At 36.4% G+C, this 19,469-nt stretch overlaps 1 protein-coding gene across 5 annotated transcripts; it reads right to left on the reverse strand.

Annotated features, from left to right (window-relative positions):
* Positions 1-738: 738 nt before the first annotated feature.
* On the reverse strand, positions 739-16,391 carry LOC122312366. Of its 5 annotated transcripts, none has more exons than XM_043126944.1 (9): positions 16,229-16,387; positions 15,942-16,068; positions 15,659-15,815; positions 15,131-15,206; positions 10,797-10,869; positions 7,319-7,414; positions 7,012-7,062; positions 2,232-2,594; positions 739-1,159 (listed from the first exon to the last, which is right to left on the reverse strand). In XM_043126944.1, coding segments are annotated over exons 1-9 (1,281 nt in total). In that variant the 5' UTR covers positions 16,231-16,387; the 3' UTR covers positions 739-823. The 5 variants fall into 5 exon arrangements, with proteins under 5 accessions (XP_042982878.1, XP_042982879.1, XP_042982880.1 ...); XM_043126948.1 differs by having other exon boundaries at positions 1,064-1,196; positions 16,229-16,388; XM_043126945.1 differs by lacking the exon at positions 15,659-15,815 and having other exon boundaries at positions 16,224-16,391.
* Positions 16,392-19,469: the final 3,078 nt, after the last annotated feature.

A 19,469-nucleotide genomic window follows, 5' to 3' on the forward strand; every position in this document is an offset into this window, starting at 1 on the left:
GCTTAGAGGATTGTTGCACACGAATTGTTGGGAACTTCCTTATTTATGCTTATAAATTTCTTTTATATACTATTTCTTTGGTTCTCTGGGAATTTTTTTGGCACCTGAATTTTTTATTACTCTTGATAATATTTTGTAAATTCTCAAGTGAGTTGGTTTGTCTCCACAATATTCCTCTGCCACAAGTGAGGGCTTTTAATAAAATAGGAAGGGGGTCACTCATGAACATGTGACCTTCAACTCTTTATTTAAAAATAAAATAATAAAAAAAAAACCCTTGGGTTCCAATCTTTGGGTCTTTCCTCAATTTGGCTGAAGTCTTGAATCTTACTCCGAAGTCTTGAATCTTACTAAGTTGGCCCAACGGCCTTATGCTTTCTATGTTGGGCCTAATTTTTCATGTCCAATAAGTTAGGTTCATAGTTTTGTGTCCCTCAAGTGGGGTCTAAAATCTTAGTGTCTCTCTAAAATAGTTATTTTATATTAAAAAAATAACACAGTCAATCATATTAATAGAATATTGAAAAGAGTAGGCAAAATTAACTGCACATAAAATTTTAAAAAAAATTACAAGAATTTCTTCCTTTTACTTTGTTTTTAATAAAATAAGTATAGTTTCATGATTTACCGTCCATTTTTAAGTATAGCCAAGCACTTCTGGCACAGGTGCGGGAGTGCTAGTTGGGGGAATCAGCGAAATTTCTTAACTCGATTTTAAAGCAGATCAAAACCCAAAAGAAGCAGAGGTCAAATGGTTGGAGCACATTAAATTTCTAGTATCATGCATTTCGAGTAGGTTAAATTAAAAGGAAGTACAAGTTGGTCAGCAAGACCCATTTGATGGAACTTCAAATATAGATTGATGGGTCCTCCAGTATGGTAAGCTTCTAAGAAATTCTTCACGTAACTTCGAGGAATAATCTTCCCATGCAGCAACTGCAGAAGCAAAATCGGCCCAATCAAACATATATTGTCTGCTTTCATTGCTAAACATGCAGCTGAAGAACATCTCGGCCTGCTGATGATCCTTCGATAATACAGAATTCAACCGATTAATTTTTTCCATCTGCGATTGAGAGAGTACTCCCACCTTTCCATGGTCTATTTGGACTTTGGATGTATGCACGGCAGAGGCTTTCCAAGAGTAAAACTGCGCAACCTGTTCAGCAAATTGAATGGCTTCCGGTTTAGAAATCCTGAAAAGAATGCCGTTTTAAAGCAAATAGAAAGATTGGGAGACGGGCAGTTAATGCAAATGGTGACGAGACAGCAAAAATATGCCAAGACAGCAGCATTAAGTGATTGAATGTTCTAAAGAAATCTCGTTATACAAAATTCTCACCATGAAGAATTCAATAAGACATTAAAAAAGAATCTTTTTTTATAAGCAGATACTAAAAAAGAACATTAAGTGATACATTATAACAATGGCCCAGAAGGCCGAGTCCTTATATCCTGCCAATTGGAGAACACTCAACTTTGAAGAATCAATTATTGAATAGTTTCTTTGGCTGGGTTGATTCCCAGCACACAAATAACAGCTTGTACATAAACCCGGAACCTCTATATATGCAAGGGAACGTGCCAGAATGATAAAGATCAACCACTGTCCTGGCCACCCTGTTGCCAGCGTTTATACAAGATTTCTCTTGAAGAGGAAGAAAGGGATAACAAAGATGGAACAATTAAAAAGAAGGAAAAAAGGCTTGATATTTCATGCAGTTATATGTCATAGCACGGAATACTTTAAGATAGAAAAAAAGTTTTGAAAGAGTAGAGAAGAAGTAATCAGAAAGAATGACAAAGAAGCAGAAGAGGAGAGAAAGAAACTAGAGAGAGAGAGAAGCCAGGAAGAAGAAGCTAAAGAGAGGAGAACGAATGGAGCAGAAGCTCAGGGAAGAGAGAGAAGAGGGAGAGAAAATCACTCTCTCATTTTATTCCATTCAAAATCTCTCTCAATTGGGTACAAAAGATGCTTAAATAGACTAACAACTTTAGTATAACTTTTAATTAAAATAGAACAACACCAATACACCATGCAGAAAATAAAGCATAAAAATAAATCCTGAATCAATCCGCATCAAATACAATATAAGTTGCAAAGAGAACATCATGCAGAACTCCCGAGGCCCTTTTAGAAGTCAACAAAAATATGATCAAGAACCATTTGTTATGCCATTAACACCAACAAAGAAAAAATAATACACTTCGAGGAAGCATTGAAAGAATACCTGAAGAGCATGCAAAATGTTGACAAATTCCACATTGAACAGCTCAACACCCCTTGCTAATTGCAGAGGCATCGTCAGTAACTCTGACAAATCTGAATCACAGCTTGTGTCTTGATACGAGTAAACATCAAAGCCAAGAACATGCAGTCTTGCCCAGCATATATCAAAACCCAACTGGCGATGAGAACTTTGGTCCAAAGAAAACCAGTACATGTTACTGGATGCCAGCAATGGTAGGCATGGACCAGGCACATTATTGTGTAAGAGCCTCTGAGAGAGAAGGGAAACAAGTTTGGCATCCTCATCATGGGATGCATCACGACTAAACCATAACGTAAGCGTAAGTCTTTCCCCACCAGTTATCTGTCAGATGATAATTTGGTATAACAAAATGCTGAGACTTGGAACAACAAAATACCAAAATATAGCAGCATGCAGCGTGATTCAAATTGAAGTAACAGATAGTAAAACTCAGAAAATGTGGCTGGTTCAAGACCTACGGTGACAACATGGCTCAATTTCATTAAATAGAATGAATAGCTCGGCTAGGAGGCATAGCCGAACCAGAACAGGCAAAAAAAAAGGATTAGATGTAAATGAAAATGAAAACAAAGGAACATGAGCGAATCACTTTTGAGGCCTCTCAATGCCCATTCAAAATAGGGTGTAGGAGAAAGAACCATACCTACATTGATTCACATTTCTTAGGATTTAAATTGCTTGTTTGGTCAAATTCAGAGCCTTTCAGAAACGTGGGGTAAAGGAAGCAGGCTATTCAACCAACCATAAGGTAACACACCTCAAGAACTTGATAAGGTAACAATGATTTTCTCTCTTCGAGGGGAGCTCCTCTAGAAAAATGAGAGGGAAAAGAGAGGATAAATGAGAGAAAATGATAAAGAAGGTTGAATAACATTCCAGAATGTCTTGCACTATCCAGCATCTGAGGATGTATACTCCCATGAAAATCCTACAAATCCTACGGGAAGCTAACTAGAGGCCATGGTCCTTTTAAGTCCTAACAGAAAATAAACATAAATGGGAATAAAGCAACTGGGCTTACTAACACAACCCAAGCCCATATAGAGAAATACAATAAAACTAAGTAAAGAAAACATTAGCAATCCGAGCCCACAGAAGCCACTGAGCCCAGCCCGACCTCAACACAAATACTTCAGTTTAACTAAGATCTCCCTGTCCCAAACCTCCAGAGTCCTTGTAAACTGAACTGTGACACATAAGTAAAAGCTTTAAGCTAAGTGCCTCGCCAAACACAAGCCCTGCTAAGCAACAACATTTATTTTTCTTTATTTTGAAATTTATATCGAGAAGTTAGGAAGTACTTTCATTGCATTTCTCGCCTCTAGCTCTAATCTGGTTTCGTCACTCACAGTCCAAGAAAGGTGCTCCTTTCATTGGCTAGCATTCATCTCCAGCTCTGTTTCCAGATTTTCATTTCATTCATGTATACACCCAGAATCAAGCAAAACGAAAGCAATTACAACCAACATTTAAATTTGGAGACAAGGAATTCTTACCTTGGGTTCAAACGTGGAGAAATAGAGGGAGGAGGATGATAGAGTGAGAAGCAACAAGGAAAAACCACGAGGGAACAATATAGAGGAAGGGATATGGGGAAGAGAGGGAGGAAGAGTCTTACTTGGGGAGAAAGAGAGAACAGGCATTTGGTGAGGAAATGGGCAGGCAATGGAATAAGTAGAGGTTTTCATATAGAGGAGTTTCAAGGGCAGTCTCGGATTGTTGTGGGCAAGTTAGCTTTAATTGTAAAACTTATGTCTTAGAGTTCTATGAATAGAAAGTTGTTTATTGTTTAGTAAACATTTGTCTAAAGTGTTTTTTATAAATTTATCTAATATACAGTTTTTTCTTCAAAAGAACTTTAAAACTATTAAACCAAAGGGGCACTCGGCATTTTAATAGATGAAGACCATGTTTGGCAACAAAAACCCCTCCGAATTCATAGAGGTTTTTGATATTCCAAAAAATTTTCTTCTCAAACATAAAAACATAGCGCAAAATTCTACAAAATTTTCAGAAACAACCAAAAAAACATTAAGGATAGAAGAAAAAAATAAAAAAAGGAAACCAGTGGGGCCACCCTCTCTTGGCATGGAGGACCTCCCTGTGGTGGCTGACAGGTTGCTTTTTTCTATTTATTTAAAAAACAGTTTTTTAAATTTTTTATTACAAAAACTTCTCCAAAAAGCTTTTACATCCAATGACAATGATCGACATCCCCCCGGAGCATCAGTAACAAGAATCGCTGCACCCCTTGACTCTATATCAAATACAAACTGCTTGGCTTCTATGAACAGTTGCCTTATTGCTCCCACGGAAAGACTTGTATTTTCAGACTAGAAAAAACTATCTGAATGATGTAATATGTTGATGAAGAGGAAACAGGTCCAGAAAGGTGGCTATTCATGGATGGGGATTTATTCTTACTACACACGTTGCTCAATCTATATTTAGTTGGATTTCAAATCAATTTCACAATATGGAGCATGAGGAGGCTGGGCATTGGCAATAGGACGTGCTATCACCTTTATATTTCATTTAAATTTGGAAATAAATAAGGCAATGTCAAGGTAATACTTTAATAAAAATGATGGTGAAAACAGTATAATGCCTTTAAGTTAATCTCATTTCTCATGTCTCTGCATTATATTATTTTCAATTGACCATAATGTTTATTTTTATCATTCACTGCAAGCATTTAGCAATTACTCTAGTAACCTTACCATTTAGGCGCCTCTGAGAACTTCCAATATACAAACCTAACCCTAACGGGTTGGGGGCGTTACGGTTTCACAGTCTCACTTTTATCATCATCATACCCATGATGACATGACAATATAACAGGTGTTGGAATGGGGATAGTGTTCAAACTCCAGTTGGAATCACAAATACCACTGGCACCTAAAGTAAGAATGTTTTCTTAGAAGAAGATTCTCACCATTTTTCCAAAACCCTTGCTGCATAGTAATTGACAGAGTTTTCTCATTTTATTCGTCAGGCTTTCAGACAATTGGACAAGAATCAATCAGTGGTTTATGCGCCGGAGTAGGTGGTAGCGTACATCATCGTAGATGTGACAAAATATACATCATCGCACATCATTGTCTTTTCTAATCTCAAACTTAATACTTTTGCTGAAGTTTGGACTGAGCCCTAGATGTATACTCCAATGCTGTACCCAAGTCCAAGAAAAATGAAGGCTACATACACAAAGTCCCCATACCTCTTTCCCCATTAACTAAATATTTGTGTATCTTCAAAACTATATAAATCACAGCTATTATATACCTCAGAAAATGAAGGATTCTGACTCTCCAAGCATGTATAAGACATAAGGAACAGTGACCTTTCTGAAGTCACCATTCCTATGAAGTCTCCATACACAGTCCCCATACCTGAACGCATTAGCTAAATATTTGTGTATCTTCATAGCTTTACACATCACAGCTACTAAATACCTCAGAATACGAAGGATTATAACTCTCCAAGGACCACAACATGTTTAACACATAATGTTACCCATTCGAAGCCACTATTCCTATAAAGTCTCCATACACAAAGTCCCCATACCTAAATATTTGTGTGTCTTCATAGCTGTACACATAGCTGTACACATCACAGCAATTATATACCTCAGAAAACGAAGGATTCTGACTCTCCAAGTACCGCAACAAGTTTAACTTATAATGTGATCTTTTCCACGTAACTATTCCAAGTCAAAAATTCTGGTCAAGCTAATGCAGGACTTATGCCAAAGAGATCTGAAAGCTACAAAAATTCTATTTATAATTTAAAAATATACTAGAAAGCTTTCAACCAGGCAAAATCTGAAACCAAGATTTATCAGTCTCACACACTACAAACACAAGCCCCTTGGCTGCATAAGAGAAAAACGCTTTCAAAGCCAAATTATAAATTTTCACTCTTTTCCTTCTCTTTGTGTGTGTGCATGTTTAAAGATGGGCATAGAACTAGGAAAAGTGGTGTCTCAGTTGTTGGCTGAGGCTGCACATTTATGCAGACAAAAATATTGGCAATCAACATTTTTGTTTGATAGGTAATCAAAAAGTCTCATTAATTAGATAACAGCCTATACATATAGCTGAAGTACATAGGACATATACGTGAGTATTACGAAACTAGGACAATCAACATTATTTTAAATTAATGACACAAGATAAATGACGATGTATCCCACCTATTTGTTTGAAATAAGAATTCATGAATACATATAAGGAAGCCAATTGGATTGGTTCATAGAAAATAAAAATAGTTTTACGTTCAATATATAAGGCCCCCTCATGCCCATGAAAATTGTCATTCTTGTTACTAGCCTCACCGACAAACCAAGTGTCACAAACCTCTTTTTCTTTCTCACTTCCCAAGATTTGAATGTAGGACCTACCCTAAAGTCTTGACAACCTACTTCACACTAGACAGAGTGATATTTCATCTAGAACCTAAAAGACCAGAATCAAACCAAGTAAATAAATAAACCCGTGACTCACTTGTCATTTAAAAATACAATTCACCAATAATGAAACACGTCCACATCCCATATTTCATCTACATGTGGAAGCGCTAGGTGTACAATACTGCAAATAACATGCACAGTGCAAGCAACGATCTTTTGACAATTTTAAAGGGACATCCAACCGGATTATATTTTAATTTGCGTCTTACAATGGAAGACTGACTTCTCTATCCTAAAAGTGAGACGGAGAGAAAGGAATGAGGGTACCTCATCAACAGAATGAATGTTATGGCCGTCAGCTGTGTACATCACAACATCCTGATGAAACAAAATAATGTAATGTCATTTACCAGATCTTAACTGAAATCACTCTATAAGACAAATAATGCACCAACTAAACTTGAGAAACAACCATTTCAAGCACTGCAGTGAATGGTTAGAAATTTTCATTATTTCTTCCCTTCAGACATAGAATAATCATAAACTGATGATCATATCCAAAGCTTCCACCCTTAATTGATGGCAAGTAGTGAATAAAAAGATACCATAAGGAGCCATAACCAACTTCACTTACTCCAGCCAAGGGCTCAATAGTTCTTGGTTCCCCATCCTGGAAGTGAAAAAGTCCACCTTTGAAATCCTTCCCAAAACTGTTCAAATAGCAGACTGCCTTTCACCAACCCAAACATGAAACTGTCAGCAGGAGAACCAGGTATCACATTAAAATATGAGAATATATGGTTGGAAGTTGAAAGATTTGTTGAGAAGGTACGGGATTGGTGGGATGGTTACTCTTTTGATGGTACCTCTAGCTTTATTGTGGCGAGTAAACTTAAAGCTCTCAAGTTAGATGTAAAAAAATGGAATGTAGAAGTTTTCAGACATACAGAAGTACAGAAAAATATCCTATGGGAAGAGCTGCACGCTTTGGAGGAAGGGGATGTTAATGAGGCTTCTTTGTCAAGGAAGAATGCGGTTGTGACCGAAATCGAGAAGGTATTGCTGCTGGAAGAGATATCTTGGAGGCAAAAGTCTAGGGCGCTTTGGTTGAAGGAGGGGGACAAGTGCACCAAGTTCTTTCACAAGGTGGCCAATTCACACAGGCGCAATAACGCTATTGAAGTCCTCCATTTTGGCTCACAGGTGTTGCTTTCTACTGAAGAAATTCAAGATCACACAGTGCACTATTATGAGGAACTCCTTGCTGAAAAAGTAGAGTGGCGCCCCAAACTTGATGGTTTAAGTTTTGAACAGTTGGATTCGGAGGTAGCAGGATGGTTGGAGAGGCTCTTTGAGGAAGAGGAAGTGCATCTTGTGGTGAAAGGTATGTGTAAAGACAAAGCCCCGGGCCCAGATGGTTTCTCCATGGCTTTCTTTCAAGAATGTTGGGATATAGTGGAGGAAGTAATGAAAATTTTTCATGATTTTCATACTACTCACAAGTTTGAAAAGTCACTAAACGCTACTTTCATTGCTCTCATTCCAAAGATAGTGGGTGCCAATGACTTGAAAGATTTCCGGCCTATCAGTTTGGTAAGTGGGATTTATAAAATCATCTCTAAGGTGCTAGCAAAGCGCATGAGCATAGTGATGGATAGTATCATATCCAAACCTCAAAATGCGTTCGTTCGGGGCCAGCAAATTTTAGACTCAGTCTTGATAGAAAATGAGTGTCTGGACAGTCGGTTAAGGGAAGGTAATCCCGGGGTTCTCTGCAAGCTACATATGGAAAAAGCTTATGACCATATGAGCTGGGATTTTCTTTTCTATATGCTTAGAAGATGTGGTTTTGGGGATAAGTGGTGTGAATGGATCAAGCATTGTGTATCGACAGCTCGGTTTTCAGTTCTAGTGAATGGAACATCATGTGGTTTTTTCCAATCTTTTAGGGGTTTGAGACAAGGAGACCCACTATCCCCTTTCTTGTTTGTTATTGTGATGGAGGCTTTAAGTCGCATGGTGGAGGCTGCCGTAAGGGGGGGTTTTCTCGCTGGTTTTTCAGTAGGCAGCAATAGTAATGTTAGCATCATTTATCACTTACTTTTTGCGGATGACACCCTCATTCTTTGTGATGCAGATAGTGGCCAGATTCGAGCCTTAAGGGCGTTGTTATTGTGTTTTGAAGTTGTATCGGGCCTCAAGGTGAACTTGGAGAAGACGGAGTTGGTCCTGGTGGGGGACGTGAGTAATATAGCTTCGTTAGCGGAGCTATTGGGTTGTAAAATTACGGCCCTTCCTTTAAAATACTTAGGACTTCCCTTGGGGGCCCCTTATAAAGCAATGAGCATTTGGGATGGAGTAGTAGAGAATATTGAGAAAAGACTATCGGGTTGGAAGAGGCTGTACTTATCAAAAGGGGGAAGATTAACTCTCATTAAAAGCACTCTATCCAATCTCTCCACCTACTTTCTTTCCCTGTTCCCTTTACCAGTGAAGGTGGCAAACCGGATAGAGAAGTTGTTCCGAGCTTTCCTGTGGGGAGGCATGGGGGAGGAATTCAAGTTTCACCTTGTGAATTGGCAAAGGGTGACCTGGCCAATTGCGAGTGGGGTGTTAGGGGTGCGAAATTTGAGTGTGTTTAACAAGGCATTATTAGGGAAGTGGCTGTGGAGATATCACTTGGAAGGGAACTCGCTGTGGAGGGAGGTCATTGATCAAAAGTATGGTTGTGCGTGGGGGGAATGATGTTCCTTAGAGCGTAGGGGGTCATATGGAGTAAGCCTGTGGAAATTCATAAGAAAGGGATGGAATGCTTTTGAAAAACATCTAAAGTTTGAGGTGGGTGATGGAGCACAAACCCGCTTTTAGTTAGATGCATGGAGTGGGGAGAGTTCTCTATGTACTACATTTCCAGCAGTATTTAACTTGGCTGGAAATCAGCACGCCTCAATCTCAGAATTGCTATGTCGGGCCAACGGGACGGCAACTTGGAATATTACTTTTACTAGAAATGCGCAGGATTGGGAACTTGAAGAGCTGGTAGATTTTTACAGTTATTTATATTCAGTAAATCTAGGCGTCAATGGGGGAGACCGACTGTTGTGGACTCACATGGGGAGTAAAAAGTTTACTGTTAAATCTTTTTCTAAGGCCTTGACAATCCAACAGCAAACTTTCTTTCCGTGGAAGAGTATATGGAAGGTGTTAGTACCTTCTAAAGTTGCTTTCTTTACTTGGACAGCTGCTTAGGGGAAGATTTTAACGATTGATAATCTTAGAAAGCAAGGTATGGTTGTCATGGAGTGGTGCTATATGTGCAAAAAGAGTGGGGAATCAATAGATCACCTGCTTTTACATTGTGAGGTGGCTGGGGAGTTATGGGCTGGAATACTTAGTAGAACCGGGCTAAATTGGGTTATGCCTAGGAGTGTGGAGGAGGCACTTGCATGCTGGAACAGACCACACAACAGCGCTCAACTGGCAGCAGTGTGGCGGATGATGCCCTTGTGCTTAATGTGGTGTTTATGGTCGGAAAGGAATGAGAGGTGTTTTAATGCTAAGGAGCGTGGAGTGGGGGAAATCATGAACTTTTTTGTATTCTCTTTGTTTCAATGGTTTTCTGCTATTTTGTTCTAAAGGGAGGGAATGTTCATGAGTTTCTATTTTCTTTATAGTCCACTAGAATGTAACTAGGTGTCTCACTTTGTAAACTCCCTGTGTACTTGGGCATTGCCTAGTTTCTTCATATTCAATAAAGATTATTACTTATCCAAAAAAAAAAACTGGAACAAGAGTTTTTTTTTTTTTTTTTTCTGATCGGCAAATATTATTTTATTGATGAGAACTAGGTATAGCCCAAGTACATGAGGTAACTGGAACAAGAAAACTCCAAAGAAATTTTTTTTTTTTTTTTTTTTGGGGGGGGGGGGGGGGGGGGGGGTTGGAAACAGATAGTTTATGGCTAACAATTAGATTGAAAAATGGCAAAAGTGTTTACATCACTGCTCAACAAATAGGTTATGAACAACAACAAAATCGCTTCTTGTAATGATAAGTGACTAACAAAGAAATAAACATGAGTGATATCAGATGCCAAACAAGCTGATACATACCGCAAAGGCACGTTGTTTAAGATAGGGCCTGTTATCATCACTATGCCATCCAATGCTTGCCCCTCTGCACCAGCTGATTTATAATGTGAAACTTCATCAGATATTTAAGTGACAAAAATTACTAAAACTGGAAGATTGCAAGATTACTCCATGCTATGGTTAAGAACAAGGTACTGTTTACTTAAATGTTGGATGATAATTTGCTAAATTTTCTGGCATGTGTCTGAAACCCTTTCTGAATTGCATGATTTATTACTCATAAAAAAATTTGCACGATGTATTTAATTTGATTAGAATGCAGTTTGTGGATAGAACAAAGAAGGGAAATTATTTTTAATGGAAGTTTGAAGAACCTATGAAGCCTGCCATACAGTGGCTGGTCTGAGATTGATTTCACCTTGATAAAGCAAAATCTAAATAAATAAATGAATTGGTTGATGTTGTTTTTTATCTGTGTTGTAACATTATCGTGCAAACTATTTGGGTTAACATTTTCCCAGTTTTGTTTGTCTCTAGCACAACAAACTGTAACGATTTGAGTTAAGCGCTAGTCACATCCATGCATTACCCGAAAAAGACAATTTAAAACTTTCCTACAATGATCACTTTTAAAGCCCAGTTTTACCAACTAAATGGCCCATGTGGGACTTAGCACCCATGAATACGTTTAAAACTACCCTCTCTATGTCGCTATTCATATTTCAATTGAAGCATTAGGGCATTACAAACTCCCCCTCTTAATTCTTGATGTTTCTATATGTAATGCAGTGTTTCAAAATCACATGGCTAGCCTTCACACCATGTAGCCTTATATTGACTACAGCCCCAAAATAACTAGTTAATTTGGAGCTTCTCCAGAATCATTAATAAAACTCAACTTAGTCTAGTAAGTAGCAAATGTGGGACTTCGCACCCATGACTACCTTTATAACCTACCCATTCTATGTGGATTATTCATATTCCTAATGTGGGAAGTGGTGTTACACAGATAGGGACCACCATTTTAAAAACATTTTTCTTTATCTTGTTCTTCTGTACTTAATTAGCAAATGAGTTTTTAAAACTACTAGGATGCCAAATTTTTTAGAAGAAGTATCATTGACTACAGAAAACTCTTTTCAGTGGGTGAAATTCCCATTTATACAATCTAATAAAAATACTTCTTACTTATCAAAACAAAATTATACAATCTAATATCTCAATGCTATTGTTGATAGAAGGCCAACACTTTTTACAACTTTCAGTGGGGCCAATCCCACTCACTGTAACATGGCTATGGTACTGGCTAAATAATCCATCTAGAGTTGACAAAAGGCTTTTGACTCTTACTCAGTCAAGTTCAGAATGATGCAAGCCCATCAACATCCCGAACTATTTATAATTGTTTTCAGACAGAAAAGATGTAAACTACAAAAAATATTGTCTTTTTGATAACAAGCTAACTTATATTCCATTGTTTTATATAAGAAATTGATCATTGGCGGCCTCCCCTAAACGGGATGGAATTTGACACTGTTGGGTTATATGATGCTTCTCGCTTGGAAAGGGAGTTCGAGGAGTCGGAGGTTTTTGAAGTAGTAAGGAAGATGGCCAGGGATAAAGCCCCAGGACCGGACGGTTTCTCTATAGGCTTTTTCCAAGATTGTTGGGAAGTAATAAAGGAGGATCTTATGAAGGTTTTTCAGGAATTTTTCACGGCTGGGAAATTTGAGAAGAGTCTAAATACCACTTTTATTGCACTAATACCCAAGAAGGTGGGGGCGATGGATTTAAAGGAGTTCCGGCCTATCAGTTTAGTGAATGGGTTGTACAAGATAATTTCGAAAGTTCTTGCAAACAGACTGAGTGAGGTTATGGGGCAGCTTATTACAAAACCCCAGAATGCCTTTGTAAAAGGCAAACAGATCTTGGATGCGGTGCTAATTGCCAATGAATGCCTTGATAGTAGACTGAAGGACGGCAAGTCAGGGATCATGTGTAAACTCGATATGGAAAAGGCCTTTGATCATGTGAACTGGGACTTCCTTCTACACGTGCTAAGAAGATGTGGCTTTGGGGAAAGGTGGAGGGCATGGATACACTGGTGTATATCCATGGTAAAGTATTCTGTGTTGATAAATGGAGTACCAGTTGGTTTCTTCCAGAGCTCACGTGGATTGCGACAAGGGGACCCATTGTCACCTCTACTGTTTGTGATAGTCATGGAGGCCCTAAGTAGGATGCTCTCGGTCTTGGTTGAACATGGACTCTTAAAAGGGTTCTAGATCGGTAATCCGGACAGGGATACAATTATCATTTCTCATCTACTGTTTGCAGATGATACACTCATTCTGTGTGAAGCAGAACAAAATCAGATGCAAGTGTTAAAGACTGTACTATTCTGCTTTGAGGCCGTCTCTGGGCTAAAGGTGAATTTGGAAAAATCAGAGTTGGTGCCGATTGGGGAAGTCTCTAATATCCGCCACCTAGCGAGAACAATGGGATGTAAGGTATCTTCCTTCCCTATGACTTACTTGGGACTTCCTTTAGGGAGTGCCTCGAGGATGATTGCGGTCTGGGATTCAGTAATTGAAAAAATAGAACGGAGATTGGCGGGGTGGAAGAGGTTATACTTGTCAAAAGGTGGAAGGATTACATTGATAAAGAGCACACTCTCTAACTTACCTACTTATTTCCTATCTCTTTTCCCAATTCCAGCAAGTGTGGCGGTACGTATTGAGAAACTTCAACGTAATTTCTTATGGGGGGGCTTGGGGGAGGAGTTCAAGTTCCACTTGGTTAAGTGGGAGCAGGTGTGTCGTCCGTTATCAGGGGGAGGCTTAGGGGTTCGAAACCTAAGGACTTTCAATCGTGCGCTATTAGGCAAATGGATGTGGAGATTTGCCAAGGAACATGACTCTCTATGGAAATTGGTGGTTGAGAAGAAGTATGGTGGCCTATGGGGGGAGTGGTGTACTAGAGAAGTTAGGGGAGCCTATGGAGTGGGGTTATGGAAACATATAAGAAGAGGATGGGGAGTCTTTAACCGGCATGTTAAGCTTTGTATGGGCACGGGATCAAGGATCAAATTCTGGAGCGATGTATGGTGTGCCAGTAGGGCTTTGAAAGAAATGTTCCCTCCCTTGTTCCAGTTGGCCAAAGATAAGGAAGCTTCAGTGGCAGATGTTATGGAGTTAGAGGGGGGTCAGATACTTTGGGATATTAATTTTAGTAGGACTGCACAAGATTGGGAATTAAGCATCTTCACAGAATTCTATAGCCTCTTATACTCTATAAGACCAAGTAGCCAACAAGAGGATGTGTTGTGGTGGACTCTAACAGACAGAGGTAATTTTTCAGTTCGATCTTTCTATAAGGCCCTCACCAATGTGCCCACTTCCATATGTCCCTGGAGAAAAATCTGGAGAAATAAGGCTCCTCCAAAAGTATCATTCTTTGTTTGGACTGCTTCCCTGGGGAAGATACTCACTACAAATAACTTGAGGAAAAGGAGGATCATTATCGCCGAATGGTGTTGCATGTGCAGAAGAGGGGGAGAGTCGGTAGACCATCTCCTTTTACACTATGATACAGTAAGGGTACTCTGGAATGAGGTATTATCGCGACTGGATATGGCTTGGGTGATGCCTAAAACAGTGGAGGCGGTGCTGGCCAGCTGGTCAAATATAAGGGGCAGAAAACCAATCAAAGATATTTGGAAGATGATCCCTCTATGCATTATGTGGTGCGTATGGCAGGAGCGAAATGAGAGGACCTTTGAGGATCAAGAAAGATCAGTGGAGGAGCTTAAACTGTTATTTTTTAGAACACTTTGTAGTTGGGCCATTGCTGTGGATTTTAATGGCATGGCCATGCATGATTTTCTTATCTCTAATGTGCCTACCTAGTTAGGGCGTTAGTGTTGTAATACTGGCTTTGCTATTGATCAATACAATTTGTTTATTTATCAAAAAAAAAAAAAGAAATTGATCATTATTCTGATACTTTTTTTTTTATTGGCACCAGGTGTTTGGGAACAGCATGTTAAACTAATCCCAAGGGCGCACAGGCCCTCGGCAAGGAGTTTCCTATAAGTGTACCTTGGGTAATTCAAGGGAAAAATCCCCCAATCTGATGGCCCTTAAAGATTGTTTGCATCCAAGAAAATTTGAACCTTAGGATCTAGGGGAACATACTCCCAAACCCAAGGCCTTTACCACTTGAGCCAACCCCTAGGGGTTTTTATTCTGGATACTACTTTGCCCCAACATTTTGAATCTAGGACTCTTCTAAAAACACATGGAATCAAATATTATCACCTAAAAAAGGAAGCTGTTGATAAGTTAGAAACAAACCTGATTAAACCAGTAAATTCAACAAAGAGCTCATACTCACACCCAAAGAACTCCTCTACCTTCTCTTTTAAACTCTCTGTTATTGAAGTTAAAAACAAAGCAAGTACAACATCAGATTGCAGCACATACTTGAGCAACACACAACAAGGGCTGAAAAATAGCAAGCAGATGTGAGAAATAAAAAAAATATATATGCAATATCTATATGGCGGATTCCATAGTGATAAAAAAGGAAATAAAGAAAAGTCGTAAAATAAAAGAAAAATAAATCTCAACAATGCAGCTCTAGAAATTGGTATCCAAGAAACGATGCGAGGAGAGGGACTGCTTTTGGCCACTTGAAACTTTTTTATTTCTACAAAATTAAAAGTTTTTATTTCTACAAAATTAAAAGTTTTTATTTCTACAAAATTAAAAGAATATATAATTAGAAGATTCAGAGTTTTGTTGTTTTCGGTTCCCCTAACATTTCAACAAACAATTAGAGTGCTACTTCATTCGGGTCATAATAGAATCAAGATCAAATACCAGATGGCTGAGACCAGCACCTCTTCATATTCGACATGCTAACGCCAATTTCCATTATTTTTTGAAAAAAAACAACGACCAAATATAAAGTTTTCTTTCGGTAGCCGTTGCAATAAGCTCTCAACTTTCTCATTCGCCAAAACTGAGGCTTTTCAACCTAGTTTCAATGACGTAATCAATCATAAGCCTATCCAAGACGAAACTATAAGAACGAAAGAACGAGTCGGAATCACTAAGTTTGATTTTTTCTATGGGTTTTTGCGTGTGAGCGTGTGGGTTATACCTCGGATTGGAACAAAAGGCATGAGGAGGTGTGGGGAGTTGGTGGCAATGAGATGGGAAAGAGTAGTGGAGAAGACGTTGGGTCTGTAACCAACCGTGCTATTGCTCTTGTGTATGAACTCCAGCTCCTGTTTGTTTGTGGACGGTGGACCCGAACCCCACAGAAAGACAAAATTAACGATCATCAGCTCTGTACACGCAACCAGACCTGTATGTCTGTGTGTGTATTTATGCAGAATTTATATATCTATATTGATGATGATGCATGGTGGTGACGACGAACCTCACATTGAAAAAGGGTAAGGAAATTGCGGAGGATCAGACGAGGGTGCTTTTGCTTCGCCTCCGCCATTTTCTTTGCCTTCTTTCCTTCCTCGTGCCTCTGTTCACTCGCAAACTCTTCGGGTCGTTTCCGCTAAGAGCATTCTCAATTGATTTATGTATAATACAAAAAAAATGAAAATTATTTAAAAAATTGTTCATGCTTGATCCGATTATGTAAAAGAATATGTCAAATATAAATTTACAACTAAATATATAATTATACTGCTTTTTGTTATTTATATTTTATTGGCAGGTTATAGTGCCTATATTTATAATTATTAAATATATATAATATATATTATTTGGGATACATATCAGAACTATTGGCTATTTTATTTGCGATTTTATTAATTTATTGCTATTTTATTTGCAATTTTATTGTTTTTAATTTCATAATGAACTATTATCTTGTTCATATTAGTTTTCATTATCATAATAAATTAATTTATACAGAATATAATACAAGATCATTATTAGTTTTTAAGAGAAAAAATTATAAGTATAAGAAACTACTTAAGTATTTTTACTTTATAAAAAAACAATCGCTGATATAGATTTTTAACAACGATAACCTATATAAAAAATAATAAAGTGTATTGGGAGTTTTGTGTTGGTAAGCCATGAAAATTCATTGGCCAGTCCATCTATGCTAGAGAATCTTTAAGAGTGGTCCCGATGGTATTCCCTCAAGATCTTGATTTACTTATTTCTTTTTAAATATAAGAAATATTTGTTTTAAAAACTCGTTTCAATGAATTTTTTTATTTAAATATGATAAATCAACTACTAGTATACCTATAGAATCTGAACCTGATAATATTAATTAAGAAGACTATAGTATAATAGACATAGAAAGAAATTTACAAAATTGGACAATTCGTAATGTTCATAAAAATCAAATATACAAACAATTTACTTTTTCTTCCAAATTATTATTTCTTACTAATTATACCATTAAAATGGTAGAAAAACTATTAGTTTAAATAATGATTATGAATCATTACAATTATTAATAAAAGAGGCTATTAAACACCATAAAGAACCAAAGTATTCTTTTATACATAAGTCTTGCTACATACAAGCACAGTCGCGCACTAATCTGTGTACCAATACTGATTTATTCATACTTAAAATTTAAATTAACATTATTTTCAATAAAATCTACTTTTTGACCAATCACATCACATTGGTGCACAGATTACTGCACAATTGTGTTTGCAACTATATTTTTCCTTTATACATATTGGATTAGTACAGATAGCTATAAAACTACTCACCAGAAGTGGATTAAATGCCTCAATATTATTTTGTCTAAGAGACGGAAGGCACTATAATTTTTATGATTCATTACTTGGAATGGTAGAATCTAGTCTATTTTAAGGCCCAGTTTATTTCAATTGTTATCCTAATTATTTACTTTCATTATTTGATACTAATATTTTACATGCTTTAATATTAAATATTAAAATAAATGGTTATTATATGATGAAATAATCATATCATTTAACTGTAGTATATAGAATCTATTATAAACTGATAAAAACTACATTAAAGCCACAAGCTCTTATTACTAATCAAAAAGGCTATATATTATTATTACAATCTAGCACATCAAATTTTTGTATATAAATTCCTAAACAGATTAATTGAAATCAAATTACTCTCCCTAAAGAATGATAGTTAGAAAATATTATTTCATTTTATGAAATAAAAAATAATTCTAAAAATGATTTAGATTATATAAATCAAAAAACTGACAGAATAGTCCAAATTGCTTTTCAACCTTTTAGGAGATCATTATCACAATTACATTATTTTTCACCAACACCTTCTAGTTATTATATACCAAGATCTGCTCTTACTTCAGTTTCTACAAATAGATATCAAAATTTTGACATTAGATCTCAAAATTTGAATGCTCAGATCCGGAGAGTTATTTATAGAAATATTATTGATACATCAATATATATTGTTAGTCATCTTGATATAGTATCCACCTCTCGAAATCTCCAATAAGGAAAAAAACATTCTTCTCCAATATATTCACAAGTAGTTGAAGATGATACTCAAATATTCACCCTGAATAAAGAAGAATTTAAAATTAATAAAGAATATTTTAAACAAGATTATATGTAAGAAGAAAATAAATAAAAAAGATTAGCATTTTTCTCTACTTTCACAAAAATAGGAAGAGATTATATCCAAACAAAAAATTATGAGTACTTAGAAAGTGTACAAATTAATATACCTTTCTTTATATGGTTTGAAATATATAAATCAAATCAATTATCAACTATAAATAAGAATACTAATCAATGGATTAAATGAGATAATAATTAAATCATTTATGAAGAATATCCCCATTTTGAAACTATTAAGTATAATCAAAGAAGTACACAAATATTAGTCTCACCAATAAAGAAATATAATTCTACAACATAAATTAAAAATATAAATAATATAATCCAACAAAATAATTATATTAATTTATATCTAAAAACCATGAACAAACAATTAGAAAGAATTGAAAATCAAATATCTCATATCAATACTCCTATGAAGGAAGCAAAAGAAATTCCTTTATTCATTACCCATAAAATTCCTTCTCATCTAAAACCTAATATTTCTAAAACCAAAGATGATTTATTAAAACAAATCTCTAATAAATTAGAAAAATTAAATATTACCAATACTACATCTACTTCAAAACAATCTCATATTAATGTATTAAGTAAAACAGACTCACATGATTTATCTGATTCTAAAATTAGTAATATTGAAAATTAATTTAAAAAATGAGATTTACAATTAAATAAATTTAGAGGTGATCATTTTAATAGTTTCTCTACTAGAGACTCTAAACATTATGTTTCTATTACCCGTAATTGGTATCCGAGTCTTACTCCACCGAATATTCAATTCAAAGAAAGGGATCGAACATATAGTAAGATCTACTTTTTCACTAGATGTATTATATGAATGAAATATAAATGGATTATCTGAATACAAATATCAAATCATTTCCAAGCAATGATTATGGTAGGTAATGTTTATAAAGTTAGTAGAAAAACATATCATCAAGTAGCACATATTTTGGTTATAGGTTTCACTGGCCAATTAAAGGGCTGGTGGGATCATTATCTTTCATAAGAACAAAGAATAAAAATATTAAATCAGTGTAAACATGATGAAAATATGTAAGAAG

The sequence above is a fragment of the Carya illinoinensis genome, chromosome 6, assembly GCF_018687715.1.
Source record: "Carya illinoinensis cultivar Pawnee chromosome 6, C.illinoinensisPawnee_v1, whole genome shotgun sequence".
NCBI classification, from domain to species: domain Eukaryota; kingdom Viridiplantae; phylum Streptophyta; class Magnoliopsida; order Fagales; family Juglandaceae; genus Carya; species Carya illinoinensis.

Excerpts from the sequence above, each read along its gene's own strand:
- LOC122312366 (XM_043126944.1), bottom strand. Across the intron at positions 10,870-15,130 it reads GAATTTACTGGTTTAATCAG|CTGGTGCAGAGGGGCAAGCA; the intron begins GTTTGTTTCTAA and ends ATTATAAATCAG. Across the intron at positions 1,160-2,231 it reads ACATTTTGCATGCTCTTCAG|GTTGCGCAGTTTTACTCTTG; the intron begins GTATTCTTTCAA and ends TTTGCTGAACAG.